This window comes from Equus quagga, chromosome 1 (genome assembly GCF_021613505.1).
Source record: "Equus quagga isolate Etosha38 chromosome 1, UCLA_HA_Equagga_1.0, whole genome shotgun sequence".
Classification (NCBI taxonomy): Eukaryota; Metazoa; Chordata; class Mammalia; order Perissodactyla; family Equidae; genus Equus; species Equus quagga.
This window is the reverse complement of record NC_060267.1, coordinates 28815851-28831935: the sequence shown is the minus strand read 5'-3', so window position 1 is coordinate 28831935 and position 16085 is coordinate 28815851. Positions and strand designations below refer to the sequence as shown.

Here is a 16085-nt window from a genome sequence, read left to right as displayed (position 1 = left end):
CAGTTTGGCTATAGCAGGCACTCCAGGAATAATGACAGCATCTGATAAGCCCAGGAGGAAAGGCAGACGGAGGGGTGAAATCTCAAGAAGGCTGCACTAGTTGCCTTTCTTAGGTTTCTGGTAACTGGTTCTATAATTGTGGAAGAGTCACTGGCCCTTAATTTCCTCAAATGAAGAATGACGCTGCTTACATGTGTTAGTGTTTGGCCTGAAGTGTTTTCCAGAACTTGGAATCTCACTGCTCCCAGGGCAAGCATTTTTTCCCATTCTCTAGTCTGACAGCCCCCACCATTCCACATGGTCTTACTCCTGTCCACTTAAGCGTCTGCCTGACCCCTGGAGGCATTCTAATTTCTGACCTCTCAACTGTTTCCACCGCTTCTCCTTTAAGAGAACAAAGAAGACTGAGGGAAGAAAGGAAAGAAAGAAAGAAAAAAGGGGAGGAGAGAGCCATGAGAAGGCTATGGAGGAATGGAGAAATAATGATAAATCTTTGGTAGAAATTTCAAACTTAGATCTGATAATAACTATTGGTTTTATTTATGTCACATCCAAAGGTTTCCCCAAAGTGAGCCAATCAGTGAGGCGAAACATACAGATGTGACAGCCATGTCACACCAGTTCTCAAGGAGTTACCCACAATCAATAGAGAAGCTGGGGCTCACAATGAGTGTGTGTACAGGAGGGGTGCACCATCAAAGAAGGAAACTCACAGTTTTTGGTAATTTACAATTCTATCATTGTCACATAAGTCTTTTAGACTTGAAATATTTGGCAGAGTATCCTACTAATTGCAAAAAATTATGAAATATTTTAACTGTTACACTTCTTGCCCTAAGCCTAAATGAAAACAATTTTGAAAAAAAGAATGGGACGCTTTAACAAGTTTTCTCCCCACAGGAAAAAAAAAAAAAGGAAAATGCTGAAGCTTTATAATACCTTCCAAGAAAACAAATTGTTTGTTCTTCGAAAAGGGATGTGTATAGAGAAATATACCAACACCCTAATTGTCCACATTTTGATGTTAAAGCAGTTAACTAACGGAAATTCAGTGGCAGTGGTATGCGGGTAAGTGTTTAACAACCAGCTTTCTGGGGGTTGGGGAGTGGGGAGACCTTTGATTTGTAGCATTTGCCAATTTCTGTCCCATAAAAACTTCCACCACAGCCGATTTCAAACTACCAACATGACGTCACTGTATGTGGAGTTATGAAGAGATGCTGACGACTGCGCTTGCTGGCTCTAGCACAAATTGGAGTGTACCAATATATCTGTCCTCTCCTGACATGGATTTTACCGCTCATTATGCTAAGATAATGTTGTGTAAGAAAAATATTGAAACTTGCACAAACCCTTTATTTTCCCTATAGCAAAATCTGTATCACTCTCAGTGACTAACTTCCGTCATGAAAAGTATGTAATTCCAAAGGGACCCAAAGAAAGCACCAAGGCCCATGACAAATGCTGCTGCAGGCAGATGCTAATCCTCTAGATCAATGATCTGATACCTGACAGATGTGGTGTACGTGAGAGCGTTCCTCTTTTTCAACGATAAACTGTACACGTTCTCCTAGATGAATGCAAGCTCACTGCAGCGGCGCCAGGTAGGCAGAACCGAGTCACCACGAGTTCCTTAGCGGAGCAAACCTCTTCCCTGCGGAGTAGCTTCACTCTGCACCACTGCTATCCACGGACTAGGGAAGTCCCTCTCAGAACGGATCCGAATGTCAAGTTAGTAAAGGGAGAGTCCCCTGGTGTATGCAGAAGTTTTTCTCCAAACATAGATTGAAGGAATTTAGCTGCATTGAGCTAAGCCAATCACAATGCCAACCATACAACACTTTGCCAACGCATAGTTCATTGTTGGCTCTGAACCCATTAGGGGAGAAAATACTTCAAATGAACCTGTAGCAATTACGATATTTGCTAACATTCATGACCTCTATATGCACTAAGATGCACTCGTACTAGAAGCAGTGGACACCTGTCTTAAAATCTTTTTAGAGTAAGCTGGGGTCATAAATAAGCAACTACTCAGCAGACACCTCTATTGTCATGGAAACTATGTGCAGGCTCCCTGGAGGGCTTTTCTTACATTCTGACTCACATTTCCTAGTGCTTTTATACTCACGGTGACAACATCTACCCTGAAGTTGTCTGCAACGCCATCTCCTCCCTCCCTCGGATAGATCTCCTACTTCATGTGCTTCATCCTTTGAATCTTCTCTGTTTATATGAAATGCAGTGCAGAGTTCCTCTTGCATCTAACTTCTACAACAAAAATGCTGATAGAGAAATGCGGATACAACGCCCATAATGAGACCTGAACATGACTGTAAATTGAGCTATGTGACACAGTAAGGTTGCGAGACAGAAGGACAGAGGTCTTATCCACAACAGTGCAGTCTGCATGTGACCATCCTTAATGTATCCAGCAAACCAAATAAGAGCCTTGGAGACTGGCTTCCTGGATTTGAATTTCAGTTTTGTCTCTTACTAGCTGTTGGATGCTGGGAAAATCACCTAACCTCTCTGAGCCCTAGCTTCCTCACCTATAAAATGGGGAAAACCTATTTTACAAGGTCTGCTCTGAGAATAAACTGAGACATTTATAAAGTATTTAGAACAGCTTCTAGACTACAATGCACAATAAATGTTGGTTATTACTATAAAAAATTAGACACACAAATGAAATAAGAACAGATATTTCAGTAAGTATATACTATGGCACTCAATTTCCCAGATTTTTTGCTATATTCTGCTTCTGAAAGTAGTTCAGATCGGTGATATGGATTGACTTTGCAAACATTGTTTAAAATGGTGTCATTCTCATGGGAATGTATTCAGCTATTACACCTTCTGGAAAACGTATGCCAACCAGGGCATGACCTCACCCAAACCATGTCAGTCTTTTATTTCTCGTTCAAAAGGGAAGGCTACAGGAAGAGATTTGTAACTAACATCTTTGTCTTTAGATTTTCACCTTCTCAATACACCTTTCCTGTTGATATTATCATTATTCTTCTTCAAACAGAACTTATCATATTTCTATCCTCCCAACATGAGCTGATTTTGCTTACAAAAGAAAAAAATTAACTCCTCAACATGACCTTCAAGGCCCCCACAGTCTGGCCTTAGCCTGTTTCCAACTTCTGTTTCCATCACAAATTTGATCCTCTTGCCAGACTTGATTATTTATCTAATCTGTCATGTATTTTCACTTGCTTGCTCATTCATTTATTCATTTCATTCAAATACTTCATACTTGCTTACAATATGGCAGACACTTTGCTAGGTGTTAGAGATTAAAGATTTTAAAAATGCGTAGGCTCAGCTTTTAAAGAGTTCACAATCTCGTAAAGAAGGTATGTAAACAGCTCATCATAAAACAGCAATGCGATAAAATCTGTACAGAGGTGACTTGCCTATCAAGTCCTGTTTGAACTGTTAGGAGTGAGTAATGGCTTTTGCCTGAGGAGGCTGAAAAATGTTTCACAGAAAAGGTAAACTTTATCTTTGGTGTTAAATGATTAAGAGATTATGTATTCAATAGGAAGATAAGAAAAATGTTAAGAGGCAAATTAAATTGAATAAAGCCTTGACTATATGAAAGAACCTATGGAATCTAAGGAACGCAAGTATTTTGGTGGGTATGAAGTACATTTGGGGAAAATGGAAAATAAGGTTGTAAAGAAGGTTGTGGATAGACTGAGATTGTACCTGCTGTAATCGATGAAGATGTCTTCTGTTTTTGTTTTGCTTGCCCAGCAAGTGTTCCCATCCCTCTTGTTATTCTAACAGACCTTGCCATCCCTGCCATGAAGCAGGTATCTGATCCAGGTCTGGCCGATGCAGGCAACTGTAGCTCAAAGGATGTGCACCTCTCAGAAGCAGGGCCAGGGACAAACCTTCCCTGAGACTGACAGTGGAAGAAAGAAGTTCACTTCTGCTGGGTGGCTAAGCAAGCGCTGTCTGTGATTTAGTTATCTGCTAAGGGGAGAAGGCTTGTTTGCATTTGTACAGAATGAGCCCAACATGCAGAAGAAGAGTCAGCAGAGATGAGATAGAAACAGAAAAAGAGTGAATCCCAGGGAGGCTGCATCTCTGTCGCAGTCCTTGAGGTCATGGTTCCTGGTGCATTTCCTTCCCTTTCACAGGTGACTGTCAACATCTTCTCGGCCACACAGGCCAATGAATCCCTACTCGGCTTAAGGGAGTTTGAGCTGTGCAGCCGCCATTTTCAGATGAAAGAGTCCTGACTGACAGATGTGCCACATTAAGAACTCTGATGTACACCGGAAGGCAGTGGGAGTTTTAGAGAAATTGAGGACATGAAGTGTTTTCAAATGGATCAAAGTTCTAATAGATCAAAAGTCCATTAGAAAAGCAGTTCCAGTGGGCTGTACAGAGGATGGGCTCAAGAGAGACCATTTAGGTACCTCTTAGGCCATTCAAGAATTAGTCTTTCATCCTTAAGAGAATTTCTGACTATTGAAATAGGCTGCCAAGGCTCAGCTCACTGGCATCTCTTCTACAGTGTCTTTCTGACCCCACTCAGCTGGCATGAATAGTCCTTTGTTCTGCAATCCTGCAGCACTTCACGTGTACCCCTGACATGTGGTTCTCAAACTTCAGCTTGCCTTACAATCACCTGGAAGGCTTATTTAAAACAGGCTGCTGGGCCCTTCCCTGAGAGTTCCTGATTCAGTAGGCCTGGGGTGGGACCCAAGAATTCTAACAAGTTCCAGATGATACAATGCGACTGGTCCAGGGGCCATGCTTGGAGAACTGCTGCTCTAACATATTTCACTGGAGCTATATTCTAGTTTGTCTGCTCATCTGCATCCCCCTGCTAGATTAAAAGTTCCTTAAGGATTTTCTTATTGATCCCTCTTAAACTCTCAGTAGCTAACATAATGCTTTATGAAAAACTGGTATTTGATGTGCATTACTGTGTGTTGACTGTGGAGATAAGATAAACATCTTACCATAATAATTTCCCTCAGTTATCATCCAAACAGATTCTCTCAAAAACTGAACTGTGTAACTACAGAAAAAACGGAAAGGCAGAATATATCCTGACTTCTTTGTGGCTGCCTAATTTTGATTAGATCTTCTATCTGATTTCTTTTAATCCCTGGACATAAAAAACAATGATCCTTTTCAAATATAAGAAAACTTGAGATGCACGATACTCAAGAAGTTAAGACAAGCGGTTTGTCTTACTGGTGCATGTATTTCTATTTCCCCTTGGTTTAGCTGGCATTGGACAGCACATGGGAGAAGACACTTCAAGCATTTTTTCATCCCAATATTTACAAATGCTGATCAAACTAACTTCTTTTTGTAGCTGCTCTTATGGCAAGACATTCTGTTTCTTTAGGTTTCGTTGCCTATTTAAAAATACCAGGTTCAAAATTATTTTTTTAACCATGTCATTAAATTAGATTTTTGTGAATTAAAAAATAGCATGGTGCCTGCCTTGAACCCTGTGGGATAGGAAAGGCCAGGCTACATGACTTCTGGGTATTCAGATCAGATCTCTAGTTTGTCTATTGGAATTCACATCCTCTCTCTTATGAGCTAATGTGGGTAGCTTCTGGAATCAAACATGCCTGGAAACCAAGACTCTGTTGATTTGATCTTTCTCATTGTCCCTGTGTTGAGCTTCTAGTAGTCAGAATGATCTTTATAATTCTTACAGCATCTCCAGGTAATGGGGTAGAGTTCTAGATAGACCTGGATGCAATATCTAAGGTGTATAGAGAAAAGGTGGGCGAGGGGGGTTGCAGAGTGGCATTACCTTAGGCATCCTGTGACATTGTAGAATATATCAAAATCAAGCAAACCATTCGCTTTGGGGTAGTCCCCTTCTGGCCACCCCGAAAAGGGGATAATGATATTCTCATTCAGGATGAGCAAGGCTTCTGTTATCATGAGATTCTTGAGTTTGTCATTAGAAGACAAATTCCACAGCAAACCTAGAAAAACAAAGAGAACCATCAAAACAGTGCAGGGTTGGGTCAAAATGACTGCTGAAAAGATCAGTTAAGGCCATCTCCCCGGGGCTATGGCTAGTTATAGATTAAAAAAAAAGGTGTGAGGAGACAACCCCTTTCTCAACTGAAAGAACCTATTTAGGGCTTATTCGATGGCAATGGAAGCTGATCCGCAAGAACAATTTATACACACACACACACATACACACAGAAAGAGAGAGGGAAAAGTTTAAATTAATCACAAATGTGAATGACAGTCAGAAATCTTTCAATATTTATTACTGTTTCTCTTAAAAGACGCTACCACAAAGCTGACCTCATCGGGATGATAAATTTTGGGCTTGAAATGATCTTACTGTAAGTAAGATTTCAATATTATGAGTCATATTTTTTCTCCCTTAGGTGCATGGACAGAATACCTCCCCCTGCCTCCTGCTCCCCACCACCTGCGACTTTCACCTGACATTGGCCTCCCGATAACAGCAGGAAGGGCCTGCAGACAGCCTTTGCCTATGCCTGTCAACAGTAGCCTGATCAACAACACCAATTAATATTTATTGACTCCTACCCAATGACAGACTTCAAGTCCGCCCAGAATTTATGCTGGCGATCTCATGTATTTCTCATGTTAAAGTTTGGCAGTGACAGAGAGACATGAGTATTTTATCTATCTGCCAACTTGCATGGCCTAAGCTTTGGCCTAGGACTGGTACCGAATTCACTCACCTAACTTTCCCTTTCCTGTTGAACACCTTTTAACTTCTCCCACTAAAGAGAACGGCCATATAAGCCAATCTGGGAAATTAAAATAATAGGATATTGTACTTTTCAGGGCATTTGTGAGACAGAGACTGAAGCTGGGTACTGAGAGAGAACACAAGGTGGGATTTAGGACTTGTTTTTCTTACAAATTTGGTGCTCAAATACTTCTGATTCAGTGGAAGGACTAAACACCTATTGCTTGCTATTCCAGTGACTCTCACCAGGTGTAAAGTTGTCTTGCCATCTTTCATACCTCAGCAAGTTATTCTAATTCACTAGCATCTGGGAAAGGAGAAAGAGAGGGGACAGAAAGAGAAGCCATCTTCATTTTCTTCCCTAGTCACTCCCTGGCCACCCAGTCAATAACTCCTACTTCTTAAATTTACTGCTTTGTCTGTATGAAGGAAAGAGGAAGCATATGTATTGTGAAAGATGACATGAGTGGAGCCATACTAAAATAAAGGCAGAGCAGTCATTTCAGTGGAACTGCCATGCACATCTTGTCTTCTTTATCTTCCACACTAGACAAAACCACCAAGATTCCAGGAAGTCAGTAAGGACTGATAAAAGTGGATTTTGCTGATGACCAAATTGCTAACCAATCAATGAAATGCAAGTCTAGCCTTCTGCCTGATGAGTGACTCTCAAGCCCATCTATGAGGTACAAACCTAGCCTTACCTCACCTAGCGCCAATGAGCTCCCCTTTAATACAACTCACCTCATCTTCCTGTCTGTCTCCAACAAAAACTCTGAGCCCCTCTCCTGTAGTCGAAATATTATTTGGGTTTCTACCTGACTCTGTGCTCCCCAAATGGCAATTCTTTGATCCCAAAATAAACTCCTCACTGCCTCTCATTTTGGTTCTTTGCTTTTTTTGGTTAACAGTATACAGGACAGTCTACTTTAGGAGAAAAGCAAACATGGTGGTCTTGGCTGAATTATGTGGTGATATCATCTCCCTGGATTTTAATGACTGAAACAATAGTCTGTAGGGTTAAAGGCTGGTAATTATTCTACCACACTTGAATTTGGCCCATCAATTAGAACCTTCTACGCCTAATGCAGTCTTTTGGGCTTAACCAGTTTACTTTGGCTGTGTATAAGTAACTAATTTCTGAAACAATAACCAAATTTCCACTGCAGCCTACACTTGGCTTCCATGAGATACAGTGACATCGGGTCTAGTGTCCTGCGAGGACTCAAATTCTGGCTTATGAGGAAGTCTTTTCTTGCTCAAATGAGCATTTGGGGTTAGTCATGAGCAGTGTCCCTCAGCCACAGGTTTTGCAACACAATGACTTCATTCCTCCCACTTCATCTTAAGAGGCCCTGGATGGGGGAGAGACAGAATAAAACTCCAAAGGTGGTTGAAAACAATTTAAAGGCAGGTCTGAGTTGAATCTGGTTACTAAGCTACAAAAGAAAGTTAAAAAGAAAAGAGAGAGAAGGAAAAAAAAAGCTTCCTGTTCTAAATAAGCAAACAAATTAACAGTCTCTGCCTGCCAGAGGCTTAAAAATGTGAAGCATAATGACATTTCCTTTTTTTAAAAAGGACCACACAGGGCACTCAAAGGAAAAGTACACCTTACAATAAAAACCAGATCTGGAGGATTAATTTGAACAAAGGGAGTGGAATTTTCCTTCAGCAGTCAATGTCCTTTGTAGCTTGGCATGCTATATTATTTCTACAGAAGTATATGCTTTGGGGGGTTTTAGTAAAATTTTTGAATTTTTAATGGAGGCTATTGTATAGGAATGTCATGCCTGCCAAGTTTCCGTATGGCCCAAAGCTAGGAAAAAGCTTAAATGTTCACTATAGCTTTGGGGTTACACACACATCTACAAACATCTCCTCACACATATACACAGAAAATCAGTAAGTGATCAATTACAAATTGGGAAAATATGTATGACGATACGAAACAAAGGGATAATATCTTTAATATAGAGAGTTTTTATAAATCATTAAAAATTAGTTACTAGTAGAAAAATTAACCCCAAATTAAAAGATGTTAGACTCTAATACACATAGGCAGGCATGTTCTCTAATAACTAAAGAAATGCAAATTTAACAGCTAGATATCATTTTCTGTGATGGGGGCAGCAAAATCAAAACCAGTGAGTGGCAATTCTAGGGGAGGAGATTTGGCTTGCTGAAAGTATAAACTTCTAAGAGAGCTTTGAAGAAAACAGAGAGATCTGCCTGTAAGATCTAGCTCTGTTGCTGGAGCTGATAAAAATGAGCTCATCCCTTATCACAATATTGACAAGAGATTTTATCTCGAAACCAGAGTGTTAGATTAGACTAGCAGTTTCCAAATGAGCCGGGTGGCAAATCACAATCACATATTCCTGGGCCACACCCCAAATTTACTGAGTCGGAATCTCAGGATGGATTCCAGGAACCCGTATTTAAATAAGGACTCCATTTCTGGCACTGGGAAACCAATGCACTAGATGCCTCTGAACAGATGTTCCCTTCAATGATCAGATTTTAGATCCCCTGATATAAATATTTAGCGTTTAGGTTTTCATTGTTCTCACCTTTAACTTCTGGTCAATTTATTCATCAGGCCGAAATTTCTATTATTATAGTTTTTTGTTGCATCTGGTCTGCCTGTAATTTTCTATCATTAAGCTCTCATTCTAGCCAAAAAGAAAAGGAACTGGATTCTGATAGGGATATACTTTGAATAATTAGCAATTATAAGAGAGATAATGACAACTGCATTATCCAGAAATTCACTGCCAACTGTGATATTTGCAAAAAACAGCTAACTAGTAAAGGGATCTTATAGCTATTAAAACCCATCTTTTATTCATATTGCCCTCCAGGACTGAAAATATAGTTATTTAACTAAGTCTGCACGACACTTTAAGTAGCAAAACTTGCAAATTTTATGATTAAATGAATCCCTATCTTTGGTACAGAAGGAGAAGGCAAAGGAGAGATGGTTCTTTTTAACCTTGATCTTCAACGTGATCACACAGCAGGCGGAACAGCTTTTTCACCATATCCACCTCATGGATATACTCCTCCTTTCACCTAAGTTTTGTAAATCTTATCTGAAACATCACACTATTTCAAAAGCTATTTATTCCAAGTTATATATAAACCCGAGGTATCTTGTTGCACATTACAAATGCAGAATAATATACAATTATGTTTAAAAGCTGCATAATGAATATTTTATAGTAAAATGATTTTGATATTAAAATACAGCAATGCAATTAAATATTTCCATAAAATATGCGGAGGTCAATATGCATGTTCAACCCATTTCATTGACAATCATTCCCTGACTCTTCCCTATGCAATACGCAGAGGAGGGGCAAGAATGCCCTGTTTCATTCTTCCATGACCTGTCTGTTTAACCCAAAGGAGAGCCCTACTCACTCCAGCAAGTGCTCATTACTCAGCGACCTTGGAGATGAGCCTCTGAGACTAGGATGTACTGTTCTCATTTCAACTAAAAGTTCACTACCACACTCACTTGGTGAGCGACAGGGAACAATCTCTTGTGGAGGGAAAGTCTTTGATCCTGAAGTATTTTCATCAGAAGAGGGAAGAGCTCTTCCCTCCTAGGCTGGTACTGAGAATGCCAGAAAGGTCAGTGAGTTGACACTCTTTTCTAGTGAACAAAACTCTGGTGCTGAACTTCTTAGCATATACAGAAACAGATGGTTTTTTTTTTTTTACATCTTGGCCAGAAAAATCAGAGTTGTATCTGAAAACATACCTTACTTTTTTATTTGTGTGTAAACTAGATCTTCCCAGGCCAACAGCTTCTTTTTAATATTCAGTCAGACATCCACAGTTGTGGAGAAACTTAAAGGAGCACCACAGTTGTTACCGCAATAAACATATAAGCATGGCAGCCTAATATTAAAGGATGCAAAGGCGGTTCAGAGAAGCCCCTTCCATCGAAACTCTGCTGAGGCGGGAGAGAGACTGAGAGTAAAGTATGCAAGGATGGCATTTGAAAATGCTTCAGAGAAATGATGTCTGAGACAGCTTGAAGGATGAGAGGGCTCACCAGGTGGTCCAGGTGGGGAAAAGGATTCAGTCCAAGACAACAGCAGACACAAAGACATCAAGAGAGCAAGTGACACGGACCAGCCCAGCAAATCCTTTAGGACTGCAGAACCTGGGCTGGAAGGGTGTGAGAGGAGACACTGCTGCCAATGGTCACCAGGCTCACATCATAAAATCTTTGTGTGGCATGCTACAGAGCACAGACTTTATCTTACAGGTAATGGGGAGCATAATGGCATAATATTTTCACTTTAGAAAGAAATCACTAGAAGCAGAGTGGTGGACAGATTGGGAAGGTGCAATATTGAATCAGAGAGGTAGGTATGAGGCTAGTGCAAGAGAAGACTAGAGAGATGGAGAGGGCTTCATCCAAGGCAGTGGCAAGAGGAGAGAGAGGAAGGGTCAGAAGAGTGAGCGAGAGCTCTCCCATCCGAGATCCTCAAAGACAAAACCCTTCCCAAAGAGGAGTAAACACGAGTCACCTCTGCCCCCAAAGCAGTAGGTGGGAGCCATACTGATATAGCAAAACACTGAAATAGCACTGGGTTCAAATCCGGACTTTGTTCTTTACCACTTGCGTAACCTTGGGCAATTTACTTAATTCTCCGAGCCTCACATTGATCACATGTAAATCATCAATAATGCCTTATGGAGCTGTCAGGAGAAACAGAGATGAAAAATGGAAAGTCCTAGTTTAGTTTCGCGTACATGGCTATTTGCTTTGTGTTTCTAAACAAAGAAATAAACATATCTATCCTGTCAACAATTTATTTCTGAGGCCTTATTTATTTATTTAGAAAGCACTTATTTAACTCTTCTATTAATAGAGCTAAAGGAAGTTACTTAGATGGATTTGTATCAAACATTCAAGTGTCAACTCAATAAACATGCAATGAACACCCTCTGGTCGGGATGTTTGGCTTACACTAGAAATCCTGGGAACTGCGCAATCAACCTCCATTTATCAGCTCTGTAGGTTATCTAATGTTGACTGAATGGTTTCTATGGCATCAATACGACAGAATGTTCTCTGATCTCAGATTCCTTTTGCCTACACAGAAGAGGAAGTGTGGTTCAGTGGATTATTTCCTTGACACACACGCACACATCCTCCCAAGCTTTCTACCTACCATGCACCCTAACCTCAATCACTCCATTATCCAAGCTTCCTCCAAATGACCAGCAGCTTCTTTCTGCGTCTTTGCTTTGCTGGCAATGTTCGCTCTGCTGGGAATAAATTTCATTCTCCTTCAAAACACCAGTCTAAAGCCTGTCCCTCTTTTCATGTCTACCATGAAACATATCTTTACAAAGTCTTTTTTTGACTGTAAAACAGGATAATCTATTTGATTTTCTCTTCTAGTTGTCATTATTATATTTTAATGAAGAAAATAGGCTCTAAATGTGAAGTTTGGTCTCCTTTTTTAATGCCAACCATCACATAATCATTCATATTTTAGTAGCTGGAAAATAAAATCCACAACCTTTTTAGGCTTGATTCTCACTGCCTGCCATTTGAAGTCTGCTCTATAAATGCTGGTTGAATGAATGAATGAATGAAATTACTCTTAATTTCCATAGGTATTTTAATATAAGTCATGGATATGAAAGGAAATCTCTCATGGGATATGATAGCATGCTGGCAGAAGGGTGGCATGGTACAACCCTTCATATAGTTTTATAAAATTAAAATATATCAAGATAGAAAAAAATGTGATATAAATGCATAGAGAGGACATATGACATTTTTATAGAAAAAAAGGAAAACTGCTACATAGTAAGGTACAGAAGGCAGAAGCACAAAATATATTCAATTCAATTTAAAACAATATTTATGGAGTACCTCCTTTTTAAATAAGTAGGAACACTGTCAACAATTATCATTTAAAAGAACTTTTATAGGATATATTAAAAAGGGTTAACTCTGGGCTTTAGTTTTGTCATCTGTAAAAGTGAAATTTAATACCCAATAATACCTAAAAATACCTCGAAACCTAAGGTTTTTGTGATAATTAACTTAAAAAATGTATGCATATCACCTGGAGCATTGAAGATACTTAATAAGTTTCCCCGGGCATTACTACTGATGATTGCACGCAGTAATGCTTTTTGCACTCTTTGTAATGTGTGCAGAGAGAATCAGCTGAGGGCTGATGGTGATGGCGGGGAGGCTGGGCTGGAACATCAATGAACCATTCTCTCCTCTACCATATGCACTATTCACTTAAATCAAACAAGGCCTTCCTTCCCCATGCTTCAAGGATCACTAACTTTTGCTTTACTTTTGATTATTTCATCTTTCCAATTCATTGGGCAGAAAGGAGATATTTATTTGTTCAAATCAGTATTTGAACAAAAATATGAAGTAGAGAACTGAAAAACATATCCAGCCATTCTTTTTCTCTCTCTCTTTTTTTTGGTGAGGAAGATTGGCCCTGAGCTAACATCTGTTGCCAATCTTCCTCTTTTCGCTTGAGGAAGATTGTCCCTGAGCTAACATGTGGTGCCAATCTTCCCCTATTTTGTATGTGGGACACTGCCACAGCACGGCTTGATGAGTGCTGTGTAGGTCCACACTCGGGATCTGAACCTGCTAACTCTGGGCCACCGAAGAAGAGCATGTGAACTTAACTAGTACGTCACATGGCCAGCCCTCTTTTTCTCTTTTTTTGGAGTAGAGGGACAGGTGAGCTAGGGACTTGGCATTGAGAGGGGTCCAGGTGATGAAGGAGTGGGAAATACAGTTTCTGGTATTTTGATCAATTTGACTAAATTGATCTTCTACATTAGGACACCATTTGACTCCCCATTTTACCTTCTTTGTATAGACCCGGCAAGAAGATTGTAGAATACATTATAAAAATAACTGGGTGTGGTTCTTGTTGGGTTTCTTCAGAATGTTTTGGACACCTAGGACAATACTGAAACCGCACACGTTCTCAAACTACAAAGCTGGCTGTTTGTGAATTTATGCAAAATTTTCACACGGTGAAGTCTCATCAAGAAGTTGTTTTAAAGATATTTAGTCAAAGGTGCATAGAATTTCTAATTAAACATATTAAGCAAAAGCCTCAAAGTAATTTCCCCTTGAAATTTCCTTCAGAAAGGAATTCAAACGTGACTGGAATCTGGGGTCTAAGCCAGCAGGTGATAATGTTCCTTGAAGGCCATCTCTCAGATTACAATGAACCCATCCATCATTTGTTCCAGGAAACTTAAGGAAAACAGATGACATAACACATTCGGCAGGCTGCACTGTGCAGCTATGCCCTTTAATATTCAGCAAGTACTACCTGTGATTTGCTTTTTAGTCTCCAAGTCTCTGGTCTGCTTTAGCACCTGGAGCAGCCGAGGTACCCCGTTGAGCTCAGCTACCTCCAGCTTGTTGTCATTGTCTTCAAAGACCAAGTTTCTCAAGGCCCCACACACGGCTCGCTGAACATCTTCATTCTGGACTTTTAGGAGCTGGAGAAGCCTGGGGATGCCGCGAAGCTGATGAACCTGGGGTGGAAGTGGATGCGTAGTTCAGATGTTTATGAATTTGGATGTGGCATTAAAGACACTCAGCATAATATGAACAGATGAAGTTCACCGATACTGATTATAACTCCCATTAATCAACAACTACGGGTGGCATAACCTGAGGCTCACGGTGTACAATATACCCCTGCTATAAGGCCGCATCTCTCATCGAGGAGTTTACAATAAATTTGAGAAGACTGAAACCTATGAAAAAAGTGAAGGGGAAAGTTAAGTGATAAAGGATGGATAAGTGATAGCTCAGTGTATAGAAAAAGTTAGGTGATAAAAGCCTTAAGTATCATAACGATGAACAGCACTGGGAATCAGAGGAACAAAGCAAGTTTTATGGAAGAACACCATTACATGAATGTTTTTCCCAGGACAAAACTTTACAGTCAATATAAACAATAGAAATCACCTTCATCAATAGTAGAAATAAAAATTCATTTACCATGGCTATTATAGTAGCAATACAAACTATCCTAAACGCGAGCTATTTTTTAATGGAAATGTAGCTGACATGTAACATTACATTAGTTTCAGGTACAACATATAATAATTTGGTATTTGTACATATTGCAAAATGATCATCACAATAAGTCTAGTTAACATCCATTACCACACACAGTTACAAATTTTTTTTTCTTGTGATCAAAACTTTTAAGATCTATTCTCTTAGCAATTTTTAAATATACAACGCAGTATTATTAATGGTAGCCACCATGTGATACATTACATCCCCAGGACTTATTTAGTTTATAACTGGAAAAATGCAAGCTATTTTTGTGATCGATTGCTTTGAGTATTTAAAGAGATTTATATAAATTGTGCAAGTATTTTAATTTAAGTAAATAACGTAACTTTACACTTTTTATGTACTATTTAAAAAACATTTCTTCTATTCAAATATGCAAGAAAGAAAACGCTTTCCATTAGAGAAAGGGCCAGAACTAGAATAGAAAAGAAAGAGATGGTTTAGATTCGGAAACCTATGGCTGTTTAAGAAAAGATCAAATAACGGCAGTTGGCAAATTTTCTGTTTTAGGCTGCAAATATTATCCACAGAAATCAAGGGATTGCTGAAGAGAAATGTTAAGTTACAGACTGAGGGTTTTCTTTCTCACAGGCTCCCATTAGCAGCTGATTTTTAAATTTTTAAGTTGGCAAGAGCTTTTAGTAAAGATCTTGGTTATTTTCACCATCTTAATGCAGAACTTTTTAGGAAGGAAGTTTGTGAATGGGCATGTTCAGATGAAGGGGGCCCTGTCAGATGAAGTGCATCACGTATGAATGATGCCTTCACTGCACACCTGTTCACACTCAGGAGAGAGCCACACACCTGGCCCTGTGGCGCATTTTCATATTTTCTAGGTATCATCAAACTCTAGCTTCCCCTTCACAGATGGATAAATGGTACTTAAGATAGAGTCTTCCAACCTTACATCTTCCTTTGTTGGGATTGCGGAGAAGACTCAGAAGGCAGGAATAAAAGTCAGGGTTCTAAAATAATCTAAATAATAAAAATAGTAACCATAATAATAATGTCCACAATAATAATAATAAAAAAAATAATACCTCCTCCTCCCACTTCTATCATTAGGGGGTGTCGGCATAGTGTTAAGAGTTTTATATACATTATCTAATTAATAGCTTGCAAGAACCTTGAGAGAGAAGTACTCTTTTGGTCCCTTCAGGGCTCCACTGGCGGTCATGAGGAGTAATAGTTCCACTTATTGCCTCCCTTCAGAGGAGACACTTGCAGCAC

The 16085-nt window shown here is 39.6% G+C and overlaps 1 protein-coding gene across 1 annotated transcript in view; it reads right to left on the bottom strand.

Moving 5' to 3' along the window:
• Positions 1 to 16085, bottom strand: part of PKP2 (plakophilin 2) — an 84132-nt gene that overhangs the window by 31116 nt on the left and 36931 nt on the right. Inside the window, exons 5-6 of the mRNA XM_046681695.1 lie at positions 14092 to 14299; positions 5804 to 5981 (exon numbers count right to left, since the gene is read on the bottom strand). Coding sequence (XP_046537651.1) covers positions 5804 to 5981; positions 14092 to 14299 — 386 coding nt within the window. The remainder of the gene's footprint in view (positions 1 to 5803; positions 5982 to 14091; positions 14300 to 16085) is intronic.